The 25142-nt window shown below is 62.5% G+C and overlaps 1 protein-coding gene across 1 annotated transcript in view; it reads left to right on the top strand.

Moving 5' to 3' along the window:
- SPTBN4 (spectrin beta, non-erythrocytic 4) overlaps positions 1-25142 on the top strand; it is a 71844-nt gene that overhangs the window by 3997 nt on the left and 42705 nt on the right. The window contains exons 2-15 of the mRNA XM_065571630.1: positions 5884-6047; positions 6292-6443; positions 6795-6968; positions 7576-7667; positions 8649-8729; positions 9468-9583; positions 10118-10230; positions 13501-13688; positions 14103-14220; positions 14630-14788; positions 18215-18517; positions 19794-19944; positions 22573-23443; positions 23732-23869. Of these exons, the coding sequence (XP_065427702.1) occupies positions 5900-6047; positions 6292-6443; positions 6795-6968; positions 7576-7667; positions 8649-8729; positions 9468-9583; positions 10118-10230; positions 13501-13688; positions 14103-14220; positions 14630-14788; positions 18215-18517; positions 19794-19944; positions 22573-23443; positions 23732-23869 (2804 nt within the window). The 5' untranslated portion in view covers positions 5884-5899. The remainder of the gene's footprint in view (positions 1-5883; positions 6048-6291; positions 6444-6794; positions 6969-7575; positions 7668-8648; positions 8730-9467; positions 9584-10117; positions 10231-13500; positions 13689-14102; positions 14221-14629; positions 14789-18214; positions 18518-19793; positions 19945-22572; positions 23444-23731; positions 23870-25142) is intronic.

The raw sequence follows: 25142 nt of genomic DNA, 5'->3' as shown, positions 1-25142 counted from the left end.
GTCTAGAATCCCAGCTGGTGTTTTGACCCCAAGCTCCTCTCTCCCCAGCGCCGTGCAGCTCTGCTGCCTTCGGTGGGGTCCTTGCAGCACGGGGACCGCGCAGGACCTATCTGTGCACAGGGTGGGGGGCGGTTTGGGAGTGGGGCAGCAGCTGAGCGTGGGTTGCAGTGGCCGGACCCGAGCAGCCTGGGAGTTGGCGCGATGCCCTTTGTGCCTCCCCGTACGTCTTCCCAGTTCCATCGCTGGGTTTGACAAACGCCCCCTCCCCCCCCGCCTGCTCCGGCCCCCTGGGCGCTTTAACCCACCGCCACCGAGCGCCTGTCACCGCCAATCTGCACAGCGGAGGTGCAGGGGGACCGATCTTGCCCTGCTGAGAGCCTGGGTCTGCGCATCAGCAACCACCACATGGGGCGGAGGACCCAGGACCCTTCCCCCAGCCCACCGGGGAGACCCCCTCCTCTTAACCACGCAGGGCTCTGGACCCCCTCCCTTAGCCGTGCTGGGAGCCATCAGGCCCCCAGGGGCGGGGGACCCGGTCTGCCCGCTGACCCGGCCCGGAGAGCTGGTGCTGTTACCTCCCCCGAGGGTGGACATGCCAAGCGCTCTCATTCTCCTGACAGAGGCACTGGTGGGGGAGGGAGGGGAGCTCAGCCCGTCCTTGTGCCAGTGCCCGGGCGCCCCTTCCCCTCCAGCTGGGGCGTCACCGGGGGGAGGAAGCCATCAGCAAGGGGAAGTGGCCCCGTTGCTCCTTGAGGCTGGTCTGTTATTCGCTGGAGAGTGGGGGGGCTGTATTTCTAGCCCCCCGGGGGCAAAGGGGGGTGCGCAGCTAGAAGCAGAAGAGAGCCCCTGACACGTCTCCCTGGCACAGCTGCCCCCGCGCCCCTCCCTCCCTCAGTCTGCTGCTCCCCCGAGCCCCGTGGAGGGAGCTGGGGCATCGGGATGGGGGGGGGGGTTCCCCCCAGAAACACCCAGCACGAGGCCCCGGAATAGGGGAATCTCCCGCAGGAGCAGAGAGGTGATTTCCCCCGTGTTTGGCCCTGGTGCGACGCTGCTGGGAGCCTGGGGCCGGTTCTGGGGCCCGCTGGTGGATTGGGGGGTCAGAGAAGAGCCAGGAGAACGACCGCTGGGTTCGAAAGCTCCTGGGAGCGACAGACGGCAGGAGCTCCGGATGCTTAGCTGAGCACAGACGGTTCAGGGGTGACTTGATCCCAGCCTGTCGCTGCCCACAGGGGAACACACGTGTCCTGGCGCCCCGGGTTCGTCGGGCTCGCAGAGGGAGGTCGGACGAGCCGCTGGCTGGACGCTGAAGCTGGACACATCCAGGCTGGAAATGAGACGTGCGTTTTTAGCGGTCAGAGGAAATAACCAACGGAACAATTCCCGGGGTGGGGGGGAACACTGGCAAAACCTCGATGGGCTGTTCTCACAGACCCGCTCCAAGAGCGAGTTCGGTCCCCAGCTCGGGGAGGGGAGTGGGGTCTAGTGGTTAGAGCGGGGCAGGGGGGGCTGGGAGCCAGGACTCCTGGGTTCTATTTCTGACTCAGGGAGGAGAGTAGGGCCTAGTGGGTTAGAGCCGGTGGGAGGTAGGAAGGCTGGGAGCCCAGGTTCATGCACAAGTCCCGTCCCGTCACTGTGCCTTAGTTTCCCCATCCTGTACAGTGGGGGTAACAATCCTAGCAGTTTGCAAAGTGCCAAGTCCCCACAGGCCCCATGGTGGGGAAGCACTACTTGATCCTCTGTTGATCTATCTATCACTTCTGGCACCACACCTCGGTCGGGGTCAGCGCCTGGCACGACGGGGCCCTGATCTCAGGTGGAACCTGCATGTGCTGCTGTAACCGAGATAATTATACACAATAGCTGCAGCCTTTGCTGTCTCTCCTGTCCCCTTTGTAGGGGTCGGCAAAGCCCTCTCAGAACTTCTGGTTCGTCTCCTTCAGGGCCCAGGAAACCCCCCTTTCCTTGGCAGAGGAAAGCGTCCGCCTCCTGGGTAAAGTGCTTTGAGATCTGCAGCTGCCAAGCTGTGCAAGCGATGCTGTAATATTACCCCCCCCAGTCCTTTTCCGATCACAGGGGTTCCCTCTCCCCTACGTGTGTGACTGAGAAGAGCCCACGCGTTCCTGCCGACCAGGGCTGGGGGCATGCGTCTGTGTGCGCGATGGTTCGTGCCCAGCTCGCCAGGCGCCCAGACACCCGCATGGGGCGGAAACACGGGCTGTTCTTAGCGAGGAACGTCCGGCGAGGGAGTCGTTCAAACGTGCGCAGCCCACAGCTTTCCAGCGCCGCTCCGTGAACCTCAGCCCTGCAGCGGGGGGAGGGGCCGGGAGGAACCGTTTATTTGCCACAATCTGCATTTCTTGGTCGAACTAGGTGCTAATTCGGGGCAAATGCAGCGAATCCTGTGGGCCGGAGGACAAATGTTGACTTTTCCCGGGGCATTGGAGCTGTCCTATAAAAACGAGCTGCACAGAGAAGAGGGACGAAAACCCCAGAAAACGAAACGTTTCGTCTGACCCACATTGACATATTTGTTTTTTTGTTTTGTTTTTCCAAGGATAAAACCAATAATTGTCATTTCGCGTCGGCCGCAAACGATTTTTCTGTCCAGATTTTCCAGCTCAGCCACCAAACAGAAAGTTCAGTTATTTTCTCATCTCCGCGTATCACTGCAGATGTTCCCAGCCCCATCCTCTGCTACCGCCCCATAACTGACCCTCCGGCCCTCGTCGCAGCGGGTGTCAGTGGCTCCGGTTTCCAGGTGGAGGGGGCAAGCGACAGGAGTCTGACCCCCTATTGCTGTTTTCAGGCCCTGTTGTGGGGAAATTGAGTGCCGAAGCCATGCCTGGGGAGCGCCCGCATGGCCTGGCTGCGCTGGGAGCCCCTGGGGCCGGAATAGTTACCGTGCGAACGATGCCGCTCTAGCTCCTTTGCCAGCTCCCCCACTGGAGGAGCCGTGATTGGTGGCAGGGGGCACGTTGGCAGAGGAACCTGACGTGCAGTGTGACGGGTGTGACAGGTTCAGTCACACAGATCCCCTTGGGACTGTCACCTGATGTGCTGAGACTACCTCTGAGCCTGTTTTCCCTGCCGGCTTGGGACGCCAGAACCCTGCCTGGTTGAGCCAGACACGCCAGCCTGCTGCAACACAGACCCAGGTCTGGTCCACGCCCCCAAAGCTACAAACTTTAACCCAAAACTGCTCAGCAGGTCAACTATCTCCACCACCCAGACACCCAGCTCCCAATGGGATCCAAACCCCAAATAAATCCATTTTACTTTGAATAAACCGTACACAGGGTAAACTCATAAATTGTCCGCCCTCTATAACACTGATAGAGAGATACGCATGGCTGTTTGCTCCCCCAGGTATAATACATACTCTGGGTTCAATAATAAACAAAAGTGATTTTATTAAGTATAAAAAGTAGGATTTAAGTGGTTCCAAGTAATAACAGACAGAACAAAGTAAGTCACCAAGCAAAATAAAACAAAACACACAAGTCTAAGCCTAATACATTTAAGAAACTGAATACAGGTAAATCTCACCCTCAGAGATGTTCCAATAAGCTTCTTTCACAGGCTAGACTCCTTCCTAGTCTGGGCCCAATCCTTTCCCCTGGTACAGTCCTTGTTAGCTCCAGCTCAGGTGGTAACTAGGGGATTTCTCATGACTGCAGCCCCCTTTGTTCTGTTCCACCCCCTTTTATAGCTTTGGCACAAGGCAGGAATCTTTTGTCTCTCTGGGTCCCCACCCCTCCTTCTCAATGGAAAAGCACCAGGTTAAAGATGGATTCCAGTCCCAGGTGACATGGTCACATGTCCTGTGAGACCCCCCCCCCCTCCATTCTTCCCAGTCTGACTCACAGGAAGGCTTACAAGCAAACAGAGCCATTTACAACCAATTGTCCTGATCAATGGGAGCCATCAAGCTTCCAAGCCACCATTAATGGCCCCCACTTTGCATAATTACAATAGGACTCAGAGTTAACTTCATATTCCTAGTCCCAGATACAAGAGTGGTACATTTATACAAATAGGATGACCACACTCAGGAGATTATAAGCTTTGTAATGATACCTTACAAGAGACCTTTTGCATGAAGCATATCCCAGTTATATTATATTCACACTCATTAGCATATTTCCATAAAACATATGGAGTGCAACGTCATAACGGGTCCCATCCCTCATTCGCTCGGAGCTCCGAGACAGGCTAGACAGCGGGCGGCGAACCGGGCGAGCTGGGAACGTAGCGCGAGACGCGTCGGTGGAATCTCTTCGTTCCCGCGTGTTGGGCTGGGTGCAGGATCTCCGGGCAACTCTCTGATGTCGGAGGGCAACTTAGATCCTAAAGGGCTTAAAATCTATTAGCCTGAGCGGGCTGTACGGGCTGTTTGCAAAGCCTGCTGGGAGCTGCGTGCTGTGATGGGCGGGTGTTGCCGTTGGTCTCTGTCAGGCGTCTGGATTGTGCATTTATCGATTCATCGTGTGCAGCGAAGCCCGGGGGGCTGAGTCCTCGTCGCCCAGCCCCGTGCGCTGCCGTCGCACCAGTGCAAAGTGAGAGTGACATTGTCGGCTCACGAGGGTGGTATTTTGCACAGAGATTTGGGGAAGCAGAGCCTGAAGGGAAAGGCAGAGATTTTAGTAGCTCAGTATTAGGTGCATCACGGCCCGTTGTGCCAGGCGCTGCACAGCCCCTGCCCGGGAGAGTTTACAGTCTAAATTGACGGAGGGCGGGAGGAGACGTGACTTGCCCCACATCATGCACCAGGCGTCCTGGCTCCCAGTGGCCACACCACCCCCTGCAGCCCTGCTCTGCACCCTGCCGGATAATCTCTCGTGCCTTCTTGGCAAGTCGGCATCTGCTGGGCAACCCCTCCCCCCCCTTGGCTGCTGTTTAACGCCAGCGAGGTAACGAACGTGTCAGGCGCGCCCGGGCCAAGAGCTGCGCGCGGTTTGGCGCACCCCACGCTTGGAAGAGGGACGAGCTGGTGGTCCCGGCTGGGGGGGCCGTGCACAGCTCTGTACAGATTACTCGTGCATCGGGCCCAGCGACTCCCTACAGCGGCCCTTGAAGTCTCCTCCGGGCGTTTGGCCTCTGCGTGCGGCGTTTGGGCTCCGTGCCGGGGAGAGCGTCGGTTCCTCGGGGTTATGCCGAATCGTTAGGGTCATGGCAGCCCCAAAGCCCTGGTGGGCTGGCCAGGCCCAGCGGACAGACAGTCCCTGCCCTGAGAATTCACTGCTGAGCGTGGTGACTCGCACGGGTGCAAAGCCTTGGCCAGCTAGCAGGGGCCTGTGCGTGCTGGGCCGTGCGTGTGCAGCACAGAGCCTGCTCCCCCCCCGGGCTCCGTGCGTGTGAACGCACGAGCGTGAGCGGCAGCGCTGTCCGCACGGGCGATTGAGGGCGCCGCTTTGTCTGCTGCAATCACTTGTGTGCGATGTTTGGACACGCGGGATGGCGGGTACGTGGGCAGACGCCAGGTGCATGAAGCTGGGGTGCAGCGGGTGCCAGTTCTGTCACTGGCGTGCACAGGCAGGGCATACACGGACTGCACGTTGGCAGTGAATCGTGCGTCAGGTTTCCCCCGTGCCGATCCCTCGTGCACACACTTGGTGCGTTGTCAGTTGCACAATGAGTGATCGGATGGCGTGTGAGACCCGTTCCGGGCGGGGGGGGGGGCGTGCAGGAACGTTGAGCGTGTAACACGGTACATGCACCAGTAACTGTCGTGCTCTGGTTGCTGGAAAGTGCTTGGTGCTGTTCACGCTGCTTAGAAAACAGCAGACAGGCCCCGATCCAACTGGAGGTTCCTGGGCTGCCGGCTGGAGCAGGGTCTCCGGGAACCCCGGCCCAGAGCCTGTCACTTGCTGTCGTTTCCGGTAGACGTTAACGCTCCCCGATGGCCAGCGGAGCAGCCGAGCTGGAGAACATGGAGGTCCAGCCGCAGAACAACAACACCCGCTGGGAGAACACGGACAACCAGGCCTGGGACGACACCACGGCCACCGCCAAGCTGTTCGAGTGCTCCCGCATCAAAGCCCTCGCCGGTACGTCCGCGGCGGGCGGGAGCCTGGACTCCTGGGTTCTCTCCTGGCTCTGGGAGGGGAGTGGGGGCTAGTGGTTAGAGCAGGGGGCTGGGAGCCAGGACTCCTGGGTTCTCTCCTGGCTCTGGGAGGGGAGTGGATTGTGTTGGTTAGAGCAGGGGGTGCCGTGGGGGGCCTTGCACACGTGACTAGCCATCTCCAGAGGCTGGGCGTGGGCAGGGCAGTGACCGATCTCTTTACCCGGCAGATGAGCGTGAGGCCGTGCAGAAGAAAACCTTCACCAAGTGGGTGAACTCGCACCTGGCCCGGGTGTCCTGCCGCATCAGCGACCTCTACACCGACCTCCGCGACGGCTACATGCTGACCAAGCTGCTGGAGGTGCTGTCCGGGGAGCAGCTGGTGAGAACGCCTCGGCCGGCCCGGCGCTACGGGGACTCCTGGGGGCCTGGGACCCCTGGGGGCCGCCCTGTCAGAGTTTGTGCTAGGTGCCGTGGCGGGATGCACACTCTGCCCGCTGCAGCCGGTGCAGGGCACAGCCGGGGTGGCAGGAGGCTGGCGCGGTGTCCCCAGCCGGCGCAGACAGAGCCAGCAGCAGAGGGTGGGGTTGGGGGGTAGTTCTGTAAAGGGGATCTGGGATGGTTCTGTCCCCATTAGCCGAGAGCTCTCCCCTGGCCGGGCGGGGAGCCTGCGTGGCACCCGGGACGGGGGAGCTGGAGGCGCGGTGCTCAGGCCCCGCCCCGTCGCCCCCAGCCCAAGCCGACGCGCGGGCGCATGCGGATCCACTCGCTGGAGAACGTGGACAAGGCCCTGCAGTTCCTGAAGGAGCAGCGCGTGCACCTGGAGAACGTCGGCTCGCACGACATCGTGGACGGCAACCACCGCCTGACGCTGGGGCTCATCTGGACCATCATCCTGCGGTTCCAGGTGCGAGGGGCCGGCGAGGCCAGCGCCCGGGCGGGCGGCCGCTCGGGGGAAAGCAGGTGCTCCGGGGGGTGGGGCTGCCCCAGGATGGCGCTGGGGGGCGCTGTGCTGCAGGGAGCGGGCTGGGGGGTCAATCGGGGGCACTCTGCCCTGCCAGCGGTGCTGGGAGCCGCGGTTCAGGAGCATAAGGGCAGTGCCTGGTGCCATGGGGTGGTGACAGATCCCCAGGGACGGCCCAGCCCCAGGGCAGGGGGCTCCGCTCTGCCTCTCCCTGCCTTCCAGTTACACAGCCGCCGCCGTCCCCCCCAGAGGTGGCTGCATCCCAACGGCGAAGTGATCCCCATATCGATCGCAGAGCACCGCCGCCACCCAGCCAGGCAGGTGGCATAGGGCCAGCTACACCCACTGACCCCACGCAGGGTCCCCCCCCCCCAGGCCGGGCGCGGGGGCAGAGGGGATGCAGCTCTCTCTGTTCTCCCCAGGTGCCGTCTTAGGGGGATGCCCCAGCAGGAGCAGGGGGAGGGGAGTGGCCAGTGGAACCCAGTGTCCGGCGGGGGAGGGCTGAGTGTTTCCATGGCACGTGTGTCAGTCATCCTCCCCCCTCGCCCAGATCCAGGTGATTAAAATCGAGACGGAAGACAACAGGGAGACGCGCTCGGCCAAGGACGCGCTGCTGCTCTGGTGCCAGATGAAGACGGCAGGGTGAGGGGGGCTCTGCAGCTGCCCGGTGCCCCCATAGCTCCCAGTTGGCCTTTGCAGGGGGCGTCCCTCCGGGGGCACGTGACATGCCCAGGGCTGTGACTCCTCACTGCCCGCCTGGCGCGGCCCAGGGAGCCGGCCCTGAGCTGCGCCTCGGGCCTCGCTTTGCTCCCTGGCAGGGTGGGCTCTGCCTGCTGCTCCCTAGATCAGCGCGCGTAGGGACCGGGCGGGCGTAGGGACCAGGCGGGCGTAGGGACTGGGCGGGCGTAGGGACCTGGTGGGCGTAGGGACCTGGCGGGCGTAGGGACCGGGTGTTCTCTGGGCGGGCGTAGGGACCGGGCGGGCGTAGGAACCGGGTGTTCTCTGGGCAGGCGTAGGGACCGGGCAGGTGTAGGGACCGGGTGTTCTCTGGGCGGGCGTAGGGACCGGGCGGGCGTAGGGACTGGCATGCATAGGGGCAGGCATTCTCCGGGCGCACAGCTGGGTTGCTTGGACCAAGGCGTGAGTTTAGCCCCGGGCGGATGGCTGGATTTCGGGTTTGGGGCCGGTTCTGGGTCTGGAACAGGGCTCAGCTCCTAAACCTGAATCAGCCTCCACACGGGCTGTAACCGAGCCAGGGAAGGGCCTCAGCAGACTCCACTGTCCCCCCTGGGCCGGCACAGTCCCAGCCGGTGCCGGGATCCTGGGCCGCATCCCCCCGGCGCAGCCGGTGCCGGGATCCCGGGCCGCATCCCCCCGGCGCAGCCGGTGCCGGGATCCCGGGCCGCATCCCCCCGGCGCAGCCGGTGCCGGGATCCCGGGCCGTATCCCCCCGGCGCAGCCGGTGCCGGGATCCCGGGCTAGATGGAGGGTGGCTCTGATCGGCCCAGGCTGTCCCAAGGTTGCTGCGAGTCTGATCCCCCGAGCAGAGCCGGGGTGGGCCGGGTGGTCTGCGTCTGGTTGTATTGACTCTTTCCCTGCCCCTCCTTTCCGACCCCCCTCCAGGTACCCGGAAGTGAATATCCAGAACTTCACCACCAGCTGGAGAGACGGGCTGGCCTTCAACGCCCTGATCCACCGGCACAGGTGTGCGGGCGGCTGCCTCCTGCTGGGTGGCGGGGGGGCTGGGCTCAGTGCTCCAGCGGGGGCTGGTCGCTCGCCCCCGCCCCCCACGGGGTTGGGATTTCAAGGTCTTTTGGGTTGTTTCTGATGCGCTGGCAGCTTCCCAGCTGGGGTCTGAGTTTCTGGAATACATCCTGCTTTGAGCAGGGGGTTGGACTAGATACCTCCTGAGGTCCCTTCCAACCCTGGTAGTCTGTGATCAGGGCAACGGAATGGAGAGTTCCCGGCTTGGGGAGTGGGGTCTGGTGGTTAGAGCAGGGGGGCTGGGAGCCAGGACTCCTGGGTTCTATCCCAGCTCTGGGAGGGGAGTGGGGTCTGGTGGTTAGAGCGGGGTGGCTGGGAGCCAGGACTCCTGGGTTCTCTCCCTGGCTCTGGGAGGGGAGTGGGGACTAGTGGCTAGAGCAGGGGGGGCTAGGAGCCAGGACTCCTGGGTTCTATCTCTGGCTCTGGAAAGGGAGTGGGGTCTAGTGGTTAGAGCAGGGGGGCTTGGAGCCAGGACTCGGTTCTCTCCCCGGCTCTGGGAGGGGAGTGGGGTCTAGTGGTTAGAGCGGGGGGGGGGGCGAGCCAGGACTCCTGGGTTCTCTCCCCAGCTCTGGGAGGGGAGTGGGGGCTGGTGGTTGGGGGGGTGGGTCAGGAGAAATGGCTCTAAGCCAGGGGGCCCGTCCCACCGAAGGTCTGTCAGGTGTCGTGTTGAATTCCCAGGCCAGAGATCGTCGACTTCAGCAAACTCACCAAGTCCAACGCTATGTACAACCTGCAGCAGGCCTTCAACTTGGCCGAGCAGCAGCTGGGCCTGACCAAGCTGCTGGACCCGGAAGGTAACTCCATGTCTCACGGTGCAGCCACCTCTGGGGTGGAACAGCAGTGGGGGGTCGGAGACCATCTGAGTGACTGGCCAAGTCCCTTCCCCTCTGCTCAGGGTCTGGTCACACTCTGAGCCCTACAGCAGCTGGTGCCGGGTGGCTGAGAGCCCCGCTCTCCATGCTGGCTGGTATCGGGTCATGCCCTGTGCTCCCCCGTCGGCCTCTTGTCACTTGTCTTACATCCAGATTGGGGGCTGTCTGGGGAAGGGGCTGTGTTTGTACAGCACCTAGCACGATGGGGACCGGGTGCATGGCTGGGACACCTGGGTGCGCCCGTAATACACCTAATAATAATAACGTGGCCTCCTGGGGCCTCGGTTCCCCACCTGTGACCCAGGGAGACTAGCCTGGGGGGGTAAATACAGTCCAGGTGGCGAGGTGCTCGGAGCTGCAGGAACAGGTGCCAGCGAAGTCACTCGCGCTGATATCGGGCGCTTGGCCGGCGGATCTGACGTCTCTGCTGAGCGGTGCCGTTCTCTCCCCTGGCAGACGTGAACATGGAGAACCCGGACGAGAAGTCCATCATCACCTATGTTGTCTCTTTCTACCACTACTTCTCCAAAATGAAGGCCCTCGCAGTGGAGGGGAAGAGGATTGGGAAGGTGGGTGCCTTGGGGGTGGCTGCCGGGGGGCGCTGGTCTCGCCGGTTACCTGCTGGGGACCGCAGAGTGCGCCGACCTGTTTGCAGGGTGACCGCGATTCCTCGTCGGATGTTAACAAGGGCCAGTCCCTAATCTGCAGTAACGCCCTCGGTTTGGCACGGGGGTACAGGCGTGTGCAGCTCCTGGCGCACTGCTGCGTCGTATCGTGGTAGAGGGTAAGGAGACAGCTGAGATTGGGACCCCCTCTTGTGCCGGGTGCCGGGCAGACCCGAGATCGGGGCCCCGCTGTGTCCCGGAGCAGTGGGGCTGGGAGTTAACAGCACGTTGAGATGGAGGGGACGGTTTGCTCACACTCAGGTCACTTTTTGAGCTTTTCTTCCCGACTGTGAGCTGGAAACCTGCTGGTGTTTAAAAGAGAGAAGGTGGGTGAGGGCGTATGTTTTATGGGACCGACGTCTGGCAGCTGAGCTGTGCTGTAGTCACATGACCCCTGGAGCCTGTAGACACGGGGTTTATGTTTCCTGTGCCTCCATCTGCCCCACGCTCCCTTCCGCTGAGTTACTTTGGTTTGACCCCGAGCCTACCCAGGAACTGCCGGTGCCGGTAATGGGCCCAGCTCCCCTCGTGCGGCCATTTACACTAGTGCAAAGCAAGTGTGAAATGCGGCCGACTCAGAGAGGCCCCCCCTGCATGTGGCACTAGTGCAAATGACCGTGCAGGGGGCTGGGTTGAATTGTGTCTGGAGCCCCCTGCTGGTGGTTTAATTTATTACCTGGCGAGGGTATAACGGTGCGAGCTGAGCCCGGAAGAGCTTCTAGTGGCTGGCAGGCAGGGTGTTGTCTGGCCCAGCAAAGCCCGGCGGGCACAGCTCCTTCGGTTCTCGGTGGGCAGCAGGGGGCGCTCTCGGGGTGGTGCCCGTGGCCATGGCCGGGCGCCTGGGAGCAGCACTCGCTGGTCTCCCCCCCGCCCCCTGGGTGCCTTGCTGACGAGATCGCTGCTGACAGCTGGGTCCTGCCCGCTGCTCTTCTACGCCCATCTGAGCCGTTCCTCTGCAGCAGCCCCAGGCTCCAGCTGCCCCGGCACAGGGCTGCCGCGGCAAAGGACCGCGAGGCTACGGAGAGACGCTGGGGGGGGGGCACCACACCGCGCCCAGGCTGTCTGAACTGCCAGGGGAAGCCAGCACCTGGTGTTCTAGTCTCGGACGGCCAGCGGATACCTCCGTACAGCGGCCACTGCCAGAGCGGCAGCATGGGCAACGGGCTGTCCTGCGGGAGACTGGGTCTGCTCCCAGATCTGCCAGCCATGTTCAGAGCAGCTCCCCCCCCCCCCCCAGCGACGGGCGCAGGCTCCCTGCAGACCCAGGCAGCGTCGCTCACACTCAGGGCAGCTCCCCCCCCCCCAGCGACGGGCGCAGGCTCTCTGCAGACCCAGGCAGGGTCGCTCACACTCAGGGCAGCTCCCCCCCCCAGCGACGGGCGCAGGCTCCCTGCAGACCCAGGCAGCGTCGCTCACACTCAGAGCAGCTCCCCCCCCCCAGCGACGGGCGCAGGCTCCCTGCAGACCCAGGCAGTGTTGCTCACACTCAGAGCAGCTCCCCCCCCCCAGCGACGGGCGCAGGCTCTCTGCAGACCCAGGCAGCGTCGCTCACACTCAGGGCAGCTCCCCCCCCCAGCGACGGGCGCAGGCTCTCTGCAGACCCAGGCAGCGTCGCTCACACTCAGGGCAGCTCCCCCCCCCCAGCGACGGGCGCAGGCTCCCTGCAGACCCAGGCAGCATCGCTCACACTCAGAGCAGCTCCCCCCCCCCAGCGACGGGCGCAGGCTCCCTGCAGACCCAGGCAGCGTCGCTCACACTCAGAGCAGCTCCCCCCCCCCCCCCAGCGACGGGCGCAGGCTCCCTGCAGACCCAGGCAGCGTCGCTCACACTCAGGGCAGTTCCCCCCCCCCAGCGACGGGCGCAGGCTCCCTGCAGACCCAGGCAGCGTCGCTCACACTCAGGGCAGCTCCCCCCCCCCAGCGACGGGCGCAGGCTCTCTGCAGACCCAGGCAGCGTCGCTCACACTCAGGGCAGCTCCCCCCCGCCAGCGACGGGCGCAGGGTCTCTGCAGACCCAGGCAGCGTCGCTCACACTCAGGGCAGCTCCCCCCCCCCAGCGACGGGCGCAGGCTCCCTGCAGACCCAGGCAGCGTCGCTCACACTCAGGGCAGCTCCCCCCCCCCAGCGACGGGCGCAGGCTCTCTGCAGACCCAGGCAGCATCGCTCCGTCGCTCACATCAGGGCAGATTGGAGGTGGGGGGGGTCAGATCCAAGAGGGGGCTCCCAGCACCAGGGTCTCTGCAGACTCAGACGCGTCGTCCTGTTTCATAGGCACCGCAGCCGGGGGCGAAAGGCGGAGAGATTCCAAGGAGGGTGGAGGGGCCTGGTGGGTTTTCACAGGGAGCTTCAGCCATGCACAAGGGAAGGGAAAGCGGGACCGTGTGCATTGGGAAATACCGCCCCCCCCCCGCCTGTCTTGTCTGTGAGTTCGTTGAGGCACTCTGTGTCTGTGCAGCGCCCGGCGCGACGGGGCCCTGATCTCGGCTGGGGTCTGGGCAGCGCCCGGTGCGATGGGGCCCTGATCTCGGCTGGGGTCTGGGCAGCGCCCGGCACGACGGGGCCTGATCTCGGCTGGGGTCTGGGCAGCGCCCGGTGCGATGGGGCCCTGATCTCGGCTGGGGTCTGGGCAGCGCCTGGCACAACGGGGGGCCCTGATCTCAGCCAGGGTCTGGGCAGCGCCCGGTGCGACGGGGCCTGATCTTGGCCGGGGTCTGGGCAGCGCCCGGTGCGACGGGGCCCTGATCTCAGCTGGGGTCTGGGCAGCGCCTGGCGCGACAGGGTCCTGATCTCGTTTGCTTTGTTATAATTCGTGTTGCTGTTGCACCCCAGCCATAGCCAGGGCCCCGCTGTGCCAGGCGCTGCACAGACCCAGACCCAGGGTTACCACCGGCAGGCAGAGGCGGTACCAGGGCCCAGCCGCTCCGGTGAAGGGGGTGGGAGAACCGACCTAGACTAGACTAGATCACGCCTGGGGCTCTGCTGGTGCGATGAAAGTGGTGCAGCGGGACGTGGCTAGGTAAAGCACCGTTAGCCCAGGAGAGCCGAGTGACCGTCCCGCCCTGCCTCGCCTGGCCGCACCGGGACGCAGAGACGGCGTCCCCAGCAGACGGGGCTCCCCGGGGCCCACTGCTGGGCCCGTTTACTCCTGCGATGACCTCGCCCCGCCTCCCCACAGGTGCTGGACCAGGCGGTGGAGATCGAGAAGCTCATGGAGCGGTACGAGCTGCTGGCAGCCGAGCTGCTGGCGTGGATCGAGCGCACCGTCGGCATCATCAGCAACCAGAAGTTCGCCAACTCCCTGGCCGGGGTGCAGCAGCAGCTCCAGGCCTTCACCACCTTCTGCACCCTGGAGAAGCCGGTCAAGTGAGCAGCTGCCCGCGACGCGCGGGGCGATGGCGTGGGAGCCGGGCGGGGGGGGGCGCTGCACAGGCGGGTGGTTCCCCCCAGATTCTAACCGGTGCAGCCAACCTGGAGCTGTGGTGTGGACATGGGTTTGGAAGTGGAGTCTCCACCCCCAGCCGGCTGCAGGAGTCCTTGGGCTGAGAGTTTCCTGGGGCGTCCGGGCACGAGGTGCCCCCGTCCCCCTTCAGGAATCCCCCTGGGCAGAGCAGGCCCCGGGAAGAGCCCGTCCCACTCAGCGCCCTCGCGGGGAGGAAGGGTGCAGCCGTGGCCAGGGTGGCGGGGGCCTGGCTGTGACGAGCTGTGGGTGGGGGGAGCGATGGCGGGGGGGGACCATGGCCGGGGGGGGCGTAATGCCTGGCCCGGTTCCCTCGGCAGGTTCCAGGAGAAGGGGAACCTGGAGGTCCTGCTGTTCAGCATCCAGAGCAAACTGCGGGCCCAGGGCCGCAAACTCTACGTGCCCAGCGAGGGCCGGGGCATCGCGGACATCAACAAGGTGCAGCCGCGGGTCAGGGAGCTGAGGGGGGACCCTGGGGGGAGGAGCTGTGGGGGGCCGGGGCCGTGCAGGGGAGCCCTGGGGGGGACGGGGGAGCCCTGGGGGGATGGGGCCATGCAGAGCGGTCAGGGGGTTCAAACAGACCCACCCCCCTGTGGTCTGTCCCCCACTGGTGCCCTGCACCAGGCCCTGTCTGCGTCCACTGGGACTTTGGGGCCTGTGGGTCCGTTGCCAGTGGCGACGGGCCTGTCCCGTGGGAGCGGGGCCCCTCGCGAGGTCTGGGCAGGACGGTGCCCACGAGCCGCCCCCTGGGCCAGCCCAGGCCCCCAGAGCGCGAAGAACCCGGCCCCGGCTGCCCCCCGAGGGAGCGCTGCCCCCCCAGCCCCTCTGAGCCCCACACTGCCCCCAGGCCTGGGCCCGGCTGGAGAAGGTGGAGCACGAGCGGGAGGTGTCGCTGCGCAACGAGCTCATCCGGCAGGAGAAGCTGGAGCTGCTGGCCCAGCGCTTTGACCACAAGGCCGGCATGCGGGAGGCCTGGCTCGGCGAGAACCAGCGGCTGGTGGCGCAGGTGAGGTCCCGCGCGGCTGCTCCCCAGCCCCCCACCCAGCCCCCCAAGGCCCCACGCGGCTCCTCCCCAGCCCCCCACCCAGCCCCCCAAGGCCCCACGCGGCTCCTCCCCAGTCTCCCACACAGCCCCCCAGGGCCCCTCCCAGCCTCTCCCTCGGCCCCCCGGGGCCCCACGTGGCTCCGCCCCAGCCTCCCACCCAGCCCCCCGGGGCCCCACGCGGCTGCTCCCCAGCCTCCCACACAGCCCCCCGGGGCCCCAGCCAGCCCCCCAGGGCCCCCACACGGCTCCGCCTCAGCCTCCCACACAGCCCCCCGGGGCCCACAGGCAATCCGAGAATCATAGACTATCAGGGTTGGAAGGGACCTCAGGACGTCCTCTAGTCCAACCCCCTGCTCAAAGCAGGACCAACCCCAACTAAATCATCCCTGCCAGGGCTTTGTCAAGCCGGGCCTTAAAAACCTCTAAGGAAGGAGATTCCACCACCTCCCTAGGTAACGCATTCCAGTGCTTCACCACCCTCCTAGTGAAATAGTGTTTCCTAATATCCAACCTAGACCTCCCCCACTGCAACTTGAGACCATTGCTCCTTGTTCTGTCATCTGCCACCACTGAGAACAGCCGAGCTCCATCGTCTTTGGAACCCCCTTTCAGGTAGTTGAAAGCAGCTATCAAATCCCCCCTCACTCTTCTCTTCTGCAGACTAAACAATCCCAGTTCCCTCAGCCTCTCCTCATAAGTCATGTGCTCCAGATCCCTGATCATTTTTGTTGCCCTCCGCTGGACTCTTTCCAATTTTTCCACATCCTTCTTGTAGTGTGGGGCTCAAAACTGGACACAGTACTCCAGATGAGGCCTCACCAATGTCGAATAGAGGGGAACGATCACGTCCCTCGATCTGCTAGCAATGCCCCTACTTATACAGCCCAAAATGCCGTTAACCTTCTTGGCAACAAGGGCACACTGTTGACTCATATCCAGCTTCTTGTCCACTGTAACCCCTAGGTCCTTTTCTGCAGAACTGCTGCTTAGCCACTCGGTCCCTAGTCTGTATCAGTGCATGGGATTCTTCCGTCCTAAGTGCAGGACTCGGCACTTGTCCTTGTTGAACCTCATCAGATCCTCATCCGTCCAGCCGAACCCAATGGCCCCGGAGACAAACGGGACACAAAGCAGCCCTGACCTTACTGCCCCACGGGCAGTGCTAGGCCTGTGTGGAGCAGGAGTGGGGTCTAGTAGTTAGAGCAGGGGGGGCTGGGAGCCAGGACTCCTGGGTTCTCTCCTGGCTCTGGGAGGCGAGTGGGGCTAGTGGTTAGCCCCTCTCTCATGCACACACACACACACAGCGGCCCAGCCCCTCTCTCATGCCTCTGCTGGCCCCTCATGGGATAAGAGGGAAGGTTCTCTCATGGACTGATAACTGGTTAAAAGACAGGAAACAAAGGGTAGAAATAAATGGTCAGTTTTCAGAATGGAGCGAGGTAACTGGTGTCCCCCAGGGGTCTGTACTGGGCCCAGTCCTATTCAACATATTCATCAATGATCTGGAAAAAGGGGTAAACAGTGAGGTGGAAAAATCTGCAGATGATACAAAACTACACAAGATAGTTCAGTCCCAGGCAGACTGCGAAGAGCTACAAAAGCATCTCACAAAACTGGGTGACTGGGCAACCAAATGGCAGATGAAATTCAATGTTGATAAATGCAAAGTGATGCACATTGGAAAACATAATCCCAACTATATACAACATGATGGGGTCTAAATGAGCTGTTTCCACTCAAGACAGAGATCTTGGAGTCACTGTGGAGAGTTCTCTGAAAACATCCACTCAGTGTGCAGCGGTGTCAAAAAAGCAAACAGGATGTTGGGAATCATTAAGAAAGGAATAGATAATAAGACAGAAAATATCATGTTGCCTCTATATAAATCCATGGTATGCCCACATCTTGAATACTGTGTGCAGATCTGGTCACCCCATCTCAAAAAAGATCTATTGCAATTGGAAAAGGTTCAGAAAAGGGCAACAAAAGTGATTAGGGGCATAGAACAGCTTCCATATGAGGAGAGATTAATCAGACTGGGACTTTTCAGCTTGGAAAAGAGATGACAAAGGGGGGATATGACTGAGGGCTATAAAATCATGACTGGTGTGGAGAAAGTAAATCAGGAAGTGTTATTTACTTCTTCTCATAACACAAGAACTAGGGTCACCCAATTAAATCAATAGGCAGCGGGTTTAAAACAAACAAAAGGAAGTAATTCTTCACACAATGCACAGTCAACCTGTGGAACTCCTTGCCCGAGGATATTGTCGTCACGGACTCACAGATCGTGCCCACTTTTGGCCCCGTGTGGTCCGTGGTGGGTGCCCCTTTCAGTGAGACAGGCCTTCTCGGGGGTCCACTCTCTCCTGGGGTCAGGCCCCTCCACTTCCTGGAGCCGCACCTCTCTGAGCCTTAGCACGTCTGTCTCTGCCGTGGGCCCCCTCAGGGAGTCCACTTGCTCGGGACCCCCCGGGGCCTCCACTGCCCGAAGGGAATAATGCCCCTCCCCCCCCGTTCTCTAGCCCGGAGCGACTCTCAGCCAGCGTCACACAGGAGTGTTATTGAGAGTTGAACACAGCACAGGAAACTCTCAGGGCCTCAGGCCTGGCCTCCCTCAGCCCAGCACATCCCAGTCTCCCTGCATCCAGGTGGGCTCTGCCTGCTCCCCCTCTCCAGCCCAGCCCCCCTGCTTCCCAGCTGGGCATCTGAGATCACCAGCCCCAAGCCCCCCTCTGTCCATTGTCTTCTCTCCAGGTAAACAGGGTCGCCTGGACCTCCTCTCCTCTCAGCCCTCCTCTGGCCCCTCTGGCTGGAACCGGCTGGTTAGGTCACCGGGGTCCTCTCTTTGTAGCCCATTGTCCTCCCACTGGCCAGAACCGGCTGCTTGGGTCACCAGTCGCTGGGGTATCCATCCTCCAGGCCATCGTTGGGGTCCCAAGTTCCCTCTCCGGTCCTCTGTAACAACAAACTCCCTCTCCCCTCCCTCGTTAAACCAGTAATCCCCAGGGACACTGAGTCCCACCCCCTCTGCATGCAAACCACGGGAAAAACAAGGAAAACACAAGAAAATCCCCCACTCCGTCACAGTTGTGAAGGCCAAGGCCATAACAGGGTTCAAAAAGGACTAGATACATTCACGGAGGCTAGGTCCATTGATGGCTATTAGCCAGGATGGGCAGGGACGGTGTCCCTGGCCTCTGTTTGCCAGAGGCTGGGAATGGGCGACAGGGGATGGATCACTTGATGATTCCCTGCTCTGTTCACTCCCTCTGGGGCACCTGGCATTGGCCACTGTCGGAAGACAGGACACTGGGATGGATGGGCCTTTGGTCTGACCCGGTCTGGCCGTTCTTGTGTTCTCTCTCACGGCCCCGCCGCCCCCAGGACAACTTCGGCTACGACCTGCCGGCGGTGGAGGCCGCCATGAAGAAGCACGAGGCCATCGAGGCGGACGTCTCGTCCTACGAGGAGCGCATCCAGGTGGTGGTGGAGCTGGCGCTGGCCCTGGAGGCCGAGGGTTACTACGACGTGCGGCGCATCAGCGCCCAGAAGGGCAGCATCTTGCGCCAGTGGGGGCTGCTGACCGAGCTGGTGGGCGCCCGGCGGGCCCGCCTGGAGCAGAGCCTGGCCCTGCAGACCATCTTCCAGGAGATGGTTTACATGATCGACTGGATGGAGGAGATGCAGGTGGGCAGGGAGCGGGGGGAGGGGGGTGGGTAGCCTGCTGGCGGCCTGGGGGGGCTGGGCCCGGTTTAAACCAGTGCCCACGACCTGGGGGAGCGAAGGCTCCGGTGTGAACTGGTGCATGAGGCCTGGGGGAAGGGGGAGGGACGGGTTTGGGCTGGTGCCTGTCCCAGTGCCACAGCAGGACGGCTGCGATCTGCAGCTGGCCTCCCCGGCTGTGCCTGGGTTTGGCACCATCTGCTCCATGGGCGCCCGCTTGGCAGGTCTCCGCTTGGGCCAGGGGACCCTGGGGCTTCGCTCTGTCGTGACATGGGGGCCTGGTCCGGAGAGGCGGAGAGAGGCTGTGGGGGCAGAAATGCAGTGCGGGCCGGCAGCACTGGGAACTGCCACTGCCTGCGGGGGGACCTTGGGCACGTCCTTCACCCTCACTGGGCCTCAGTTTCCCCCCAGCGGTGATTACCGTGGCTCCCAGGAAACGGCTGCCAGGTCCCTGCAGCCCCTGGGCACATGGGAGCTGCGGAGCCGGTACTAGGGGTGGGGGCAGTGCGTGGAGCCACCCTGGCTGCCCATGTGCCACGGGCCTGCAGGGACCTGGCGGCCGCTTCCGGGCGTCGCATGGAGCCAGAGCAGGCAGGGAACCGGCCTTAGCCCCAGAGCCACCAACCGGACTAGTAGCAGCGGTGCCAACTGGAGCCGCCAGGATCCCTTTTCGACCGGGCGTTCCCATTGAAAACCGGGCACCTGGCAACCCTAACCCCCCCGCCTCCCCTCGCCCACCGGAGCCCCAAGCCCCCCGCGGCCAGAAGAGCCCAGCCTGAACCTCTCTGAGCCCCGGCCCGCCTGCCCCTGCTGCCCCGGCCCGCGCGCCCCCGCTGCCCCGAGCCCTGGCCCGCCAGCTGACCTGCCCTAGCTGTGCCAGCCAACCCAAGCACCAGCCCACACGCCACTAGTCCCAGTCCACTGGCTGGCCTGACCCCCAGCCCAAACCCCTGGCTACCAGCCCAAGCACGGGCCTGACGCCCTGGCCACCGGCCAGCCCGAGTTGCCCCTGGCTGCTGGCCGGCCAGAGTCTCCCCATCAGGCCCCTGGGAGAGGAGAATCGTGCTGGGCCGGTAACTTACTGCAGGCGTTATAATAGGGGCCACGGGGCCTGAGCCAAGGAGCGGGGCCCCGTGGTACCAGGCGCTGTACGTAACAGAGAGGCAGCCCCTGCCTGGGGTCGCTCGCAGCTGGATCCCAGCCCAGTGGTGACGGCTTCGCCTGCCCTTCGTCCCGCCAGGCCCCGCTGCTGTCGAGGGAGGTGGGGAAGCATCTGCTGGAGGTGGAGGACCTGCTGCAGAAGCACGCCCTACTGGAGGCCGACGTGGCTGCCCAGAGCGAGCGGGTGCAGGCGCTCAACCAGGCCGCCCTGAAGTTCTGCGAGCTGGCGGGTAAGTGCGGGCTGGGGAGGGGTCTCCAGACCCCTGCGGTGGGGGCCGAGTGTCGGCGGGACTGGGCCGCGCTTTGCCCGGGTCCGAACAACAGCAGCTTATCCCAGCCACTGGTCCCATCGCCAGTGGGGTCCAGACCTCAGCTCCTGTAGCCGGCTGAGATATCTCCTAGCCCTCTGCAGAGAACGTGCAGGCCCAGGTGGGCTGTGAGGGGGGGGCGGGGCTGGGAGCCAGGACTCCTGGGTTCTCCAGGTCTGTAGCCAACAGGCCAGGCCGGGAACCGAGTGCACAAGGCACTGTGGGAGAGATTCCCGTGCAAAGCCATGGGCACCCGGCTCCCAACAAGGTCTGGAGTCGGGCAGACAATTTTCAGAACAGATGAGGGCTGTACTGGGAGGGGAGTGGGGGCTAGTGGTTAGAGCAGGGGGGCTGGGAGCCAGGACTCCTGGGTTCTCTCCCCAGCTCTGGGAGGGAGTGGGGGCTAGTGGTTAGAGCAGGGGGGGCTGGGAGCCAGGACTCCTGGGTTCTCTCCCCAGCTCTGGGAGGGAGTGGGGGCTAGTGGTTAGAGCAGGGGGGCTGGTGTGACAATGCGGTTCTGGCAGAACCCGACTGAGAGTGCCAACTCAGGACAAATTGCTCAAACAGGGTAGTTACAGCCCAAGGCTGGGGATTTTTCCACCTCTAAGGCAAATCAAACCAGCCAGACTAGGAGGACTTCAGTCTCACCCCACTGGCTAACCGCAAGTCTCACAAGCAATCTCCTTAGACACTCCAGTTTCCCAGTATTACCACCAGTGCCACTCGTTATGGGGACAAATGGTTATGAAAACCAATACCCCAGTAAAAGAAAAAGGTTCTCCTGATCCCAAAGGACCAAGCCCCAGACCCAGGTCAATCACGCTGTTGCCAATCCCTTAGAATCTAAAATCTAAAGGTTTATTCATAAAAGGAAAAAGCTAGAGATGAGAGTTAGAATTGGTTAAATGGGATCAATTACATACAGTAATGGCAAAGTTCTTGGTTCAGGCTTGTAGCAGTGATGAAATAAACTGCAGGTTCAAATCAAGTCTCTGGAATACATCCCCCGCTGGGATGGGTCCTCAGTCCTTTGTTCAGAGCTTCAGCTTGTAGCAAAGTTCCTCCAGAGGTATGAAGCAGGATTGAAGACAAGATGGAGATGCGGCATCAGCCTTTAATAGTCTTTTCCAGGTGTAAGAACCCCTCTTTGTTCTTACTGTGGAAAATTACAGCAAAATGGAGTCTGGGGTCACATGGGCCAGTCCCTGCATACTTTGCTGAGTCTGAAGGCATACTTACCTTCTCTCAATGGGTCCATTGTGCAGCTGATGGTCCTTAATGGGCCATCAAGCAGGCTAGGCAGAGCTAACCCCAGCTTGTCTGGGATGTCACCCAGAAGCACAGCATAAGTTTGCCATACAGACAGTATAGAGCCAATATTCATAACTTCGACTACAAAACTGATACACACATATAGACAGCATAATCATAACCAGTAAACCCCCCAACCTGAAGCAAATACTCACCAGCAACTACACACCACACCACAGAAACACCAACCCAGGAACCTATCCCCGTAGCAAACCTCGTTGCCTACTCTGTCCCCATATCTACTCTGGCAACAGCATCAGAGGACCCAACCACATCAGCCACACCATCAGGGGCTCATTCACCTGCACATCCACTAATGTCATATATGCCATCATGTGCCAGCAATGCCCCTCTGCCATGTACATTGGCCAAACCAGACAGTCCCTCCGCAAAAGAATAAATGGACACAAATCAGACATCAGGAATGGTAACATACACAAGCCAGTAAGTGAACACTTCAATCTCCCTGGTCATTCTATTACAGATTTAAAAGTCACTATCATTGAACAAAAAAACTTCAGAAACAGACTTCAAAGAGAAACAGCAGAACTAAAATTCATTTGCAAATTCAACACCATTAATCTGGGCTTGAATAGGGACTGGGAGTGGCTGGCTCACTACAGAAGCAGCTTTTCTTCTCCTGGAATTGATACCTCCTCATCTATTATTGGGAGTGGACTACATCCACCCTGATTGAATTGGCCTTGTCAACACTGGTTCGCCACTTGTGAAGTAACTCCCTGCTCTCCATGTGTCTGTATATAATGCCTGCATCTGTAACTTTCACTCTATGCATCCGAAGAAGTGAGGTTTTTACTCACGAAAGCTTATGCCCAAATAAATCTGTTAGTCTTTAAGGTGCCACCAGACTCTTTGTTGTTTTAGTAAACCATAACCTTGTCCTAGACACCCCATTTGACCCCCTTTATACAAGATCTGGGTGCCACTACAGGACCTTGGTTGCAACAATGGTCCCAGATTATATCAATAATGTCACAGCTGGGAGCCAGGACTCCTGGGTTCTATCCCAGCTCTGGGGGAGGTGTGGGGTCTAGTGGTTAGAGCAGGGGGGCTGGAAGCCAGGACTCCTGGGTTCTATCCCAGCTCTGGGGGAGGTGTGGGGGCTGGTGGATTAGAGCTGGGGGCTGGAGCCAGGACCCTGGCAGTGCAGGTCTTTCCCCCAGCAGCAATCAGTGGCTAAGAGCCGGGCCCAGCGTCTCTCCTGCTCCCCTGCCCCAGGTTACCAGCCCTGCGACCCCCAGATCATCCGCAACCGGGTGACCCACGTGCAGACGTGCCTGGAGGAGCTGTGCCAGCGGGCGGCCCAGCGGCGCACGGAGCTGGAGGCCTCCCGCCACCTGTGGGCCTTCTTCCAGGAGCTGGAGGAGGCCGAGGCCTGGGTGCGGGAGAAGGAGCAGATCCTGGCCTCCAAGCCGTGCGGCAAGGACCTGAGCAGCGTGCTGCAGCTGAGCGGGCAGCACAAGGTGATGCTGGGGGAGCTGGGCGGGCGCCGGGCCCTGCTGCACCAGGCCGTGAAGAAGGGGGAGCAGCTGGTGGCCACCCAGGGCCCCGGCGCAGCCCGGCTGCAGGAGAAGCTGCGGGAGGTGCGGCAGCGCTGGAAGAAGCTGGAGGAGGTGACGGGGACGCACCAGCAGAAGCTGCAGGAGGCCTTGAGCTTCTACCAGTTCAGCGCCGAGACGGACGACCTGCTGGCCTGGCTGCAGGACACCTACCGCCTGGCCTCCAGCGACGACTTCGGGCACGACGAGTACTCCAGCCAGGCGCTGCTCCGCAAGCACGCCACCGTGGCGCAGGAGCTGGAGCGGCACCGGGCGCCCGTGCTGGCCCTGCGCGCCCAGCTGGCCCGGCTGGCCCCCCAGCACCACCAGGTGGTGGACGTGCAGATCCGCATCGTGGAGGTGGAGCAGCTCTACGGGGAGGTGGCCGAGGTGGCTGTGCTGCGGCACCAGTGGCTGCAGGACGCCCTGGCCGTGTACCGCATGTTCGGCGAGGTCCGCGCCTGCGAGGGCTGGCTGGACGAGAAGGAGCAGTGGCTCTCCGGGATGCACGTGCCACAGGAGCTGGAGGACGTGGAAGTGGTGCAACACAGGTCTGGCGCCCGCTGTTCTGTTCCCCTCTGGGGGGCTGGGAGCCAGGACGCCTGGGTTCCATTCCCAGCTCTGGGGGGAAGGGCTGGGAGCCAGGACGCCTGGGTTCTATCCCAACTCTGGGAGGGGAGTAGGGTCTAGTGGCTAGAGCAGGGGGCTGGGAGCCAGGACGCCTGGGTTCCATTCCCAGCTCTGGGAGGAGGGGGGAAGGGTGGGGAGCCAGGACGCCTGAGTTCTGAATGCCCCGTACGATTCTGTTCTATCCACGAGCCCCTGTGCGCCTTGGGCAGGTTTGAGAGCCTGGACCAGGAGATGAACAGCGTGATGGGGCGCATCCTGGACGTGAATGAGACCGTGCAGCAGCTGGTGGAGGGTGGCCACCCCAGCGCGTCCGAGGTGCAGTCCTGTCGGGACCACCTGAACGGCAGGTACCTCCCCTGTGGGGCTGGGGCCGGGGGGAGGCTTCGGAAGGAGGGGCCTCAGGATCAGAGGCGGGGCTGGGTTGGATTCCTGGCTGTCTGGTGCCCTGCGTGTGTCAGGGCCGCGTCTGTAATACACGGATAATGGCCCTGTCTGTGCCTGGAGATCGATGGGCTCCTGGCTCGTCCGCTCTGTTCGCTGGGTAACCCCCAGCCCAGTTCCCTGGCCCGGAGATCAAGGAGTCAGTGGGTGGGAGCCAGGAGCAGGCCTAGGGCCCGTGTGGAGACACAGAGACGTGGGCACCTGTCTGCAGGGGAGCCGGCCTAGAGCTGGGAGAGCCACATCCACCGCCGAGCCCAGGCAGCTGAGAAGGGGTCTGTCCATCTGCCCGGGGACAGTGCTGCTTTGCGGGCGTATTGAACGCCCCCAGCCGCTCCTCCTCCCCGGCGCATAGCTGGCTCCGGCTGGCACGGCTCCTTCTCCATGGGACTCGCCGGGGCCGTGCGGCTGGGTCCCAGCAGCGTCGGGAACCGCTCCCCCCCAGAAGTGGGGCCTGCTTTGGGGTTCATGCCAGCAGCGCTAGGTGCGAGAGGAAATGCTGGCAGAACTGCTGCGCTCTCAGGACCGGCGCCTCTGCCGACGGCACAGTTCCGCTTTGGAACGTGCCCAGGAGCTGCTGCTGCCCGGTCTCACTGCAACCCCTGCCCACTCCTGGCTCCAGCATCTCGTGCTGCACCCGGGCACCTCCACCTTGTGTGTCTGGGAGCTCCAGAGCTCGGTTGTCCAAGAGCCGCCCCGGCCGCGCCTCCGGAACAAGCTGCCATTCCAGAGCCAGAGCCTGTGCCATGCCAGGAGGCCTTTCAACTGCTCTGCAAAGTCTCGTTGCAAGGCAGAGCCCTCCGCTGGCAGGAAGGGACCCCGATGCTCCCCCAGCGCAGGCGAGCCAGGCTCCGTGCCGAAGCCAGACCCCCAGCTCCACGGGCCCTGCCAGCACGCGGCTGTCTGCGGGGCCAGCTCCCCAGCGGGGGCCGCTCGGTGTCCCTCCATTGCAGGTGCTGCGGCAGGTGGAAATGACCAATGGGATTAAAGGAAGTTGGTGCACAGGGCAGCAGGGTGGGACCCGAGCCTGCCACGGAATCATAGAGCCACAGAATATCCAGGTGGGAAGGGACCTCAGGGGGTATCTAGTCCAACCCCCTGCTCAAAGCAGGACCAACCCCAACTAAACCATCCCAGACAGGGCTCTGTCAAGCCTGACCTTAAAAACCTCTAAGGAAGGAG

Source organism: Chrysemys picta, chromosome 17 (assembly GCF_011386835.1).
Source record: "Chrysemys picta bellii isolate R12L10 chromosome 17, ASM1138683v2, whole genome shotgun sequence".
Taxonomy (NCBI): domain Eukaryota; kingdom Metazoa; phylum Chordata; order Testudines; family Emydidae; genus Chrysemys; species Chrysemys picta.
Note: the sequence above shows the minus strand (reverse complement) of the source record. Positions and strands in the feature narration are given on the sequence as shown.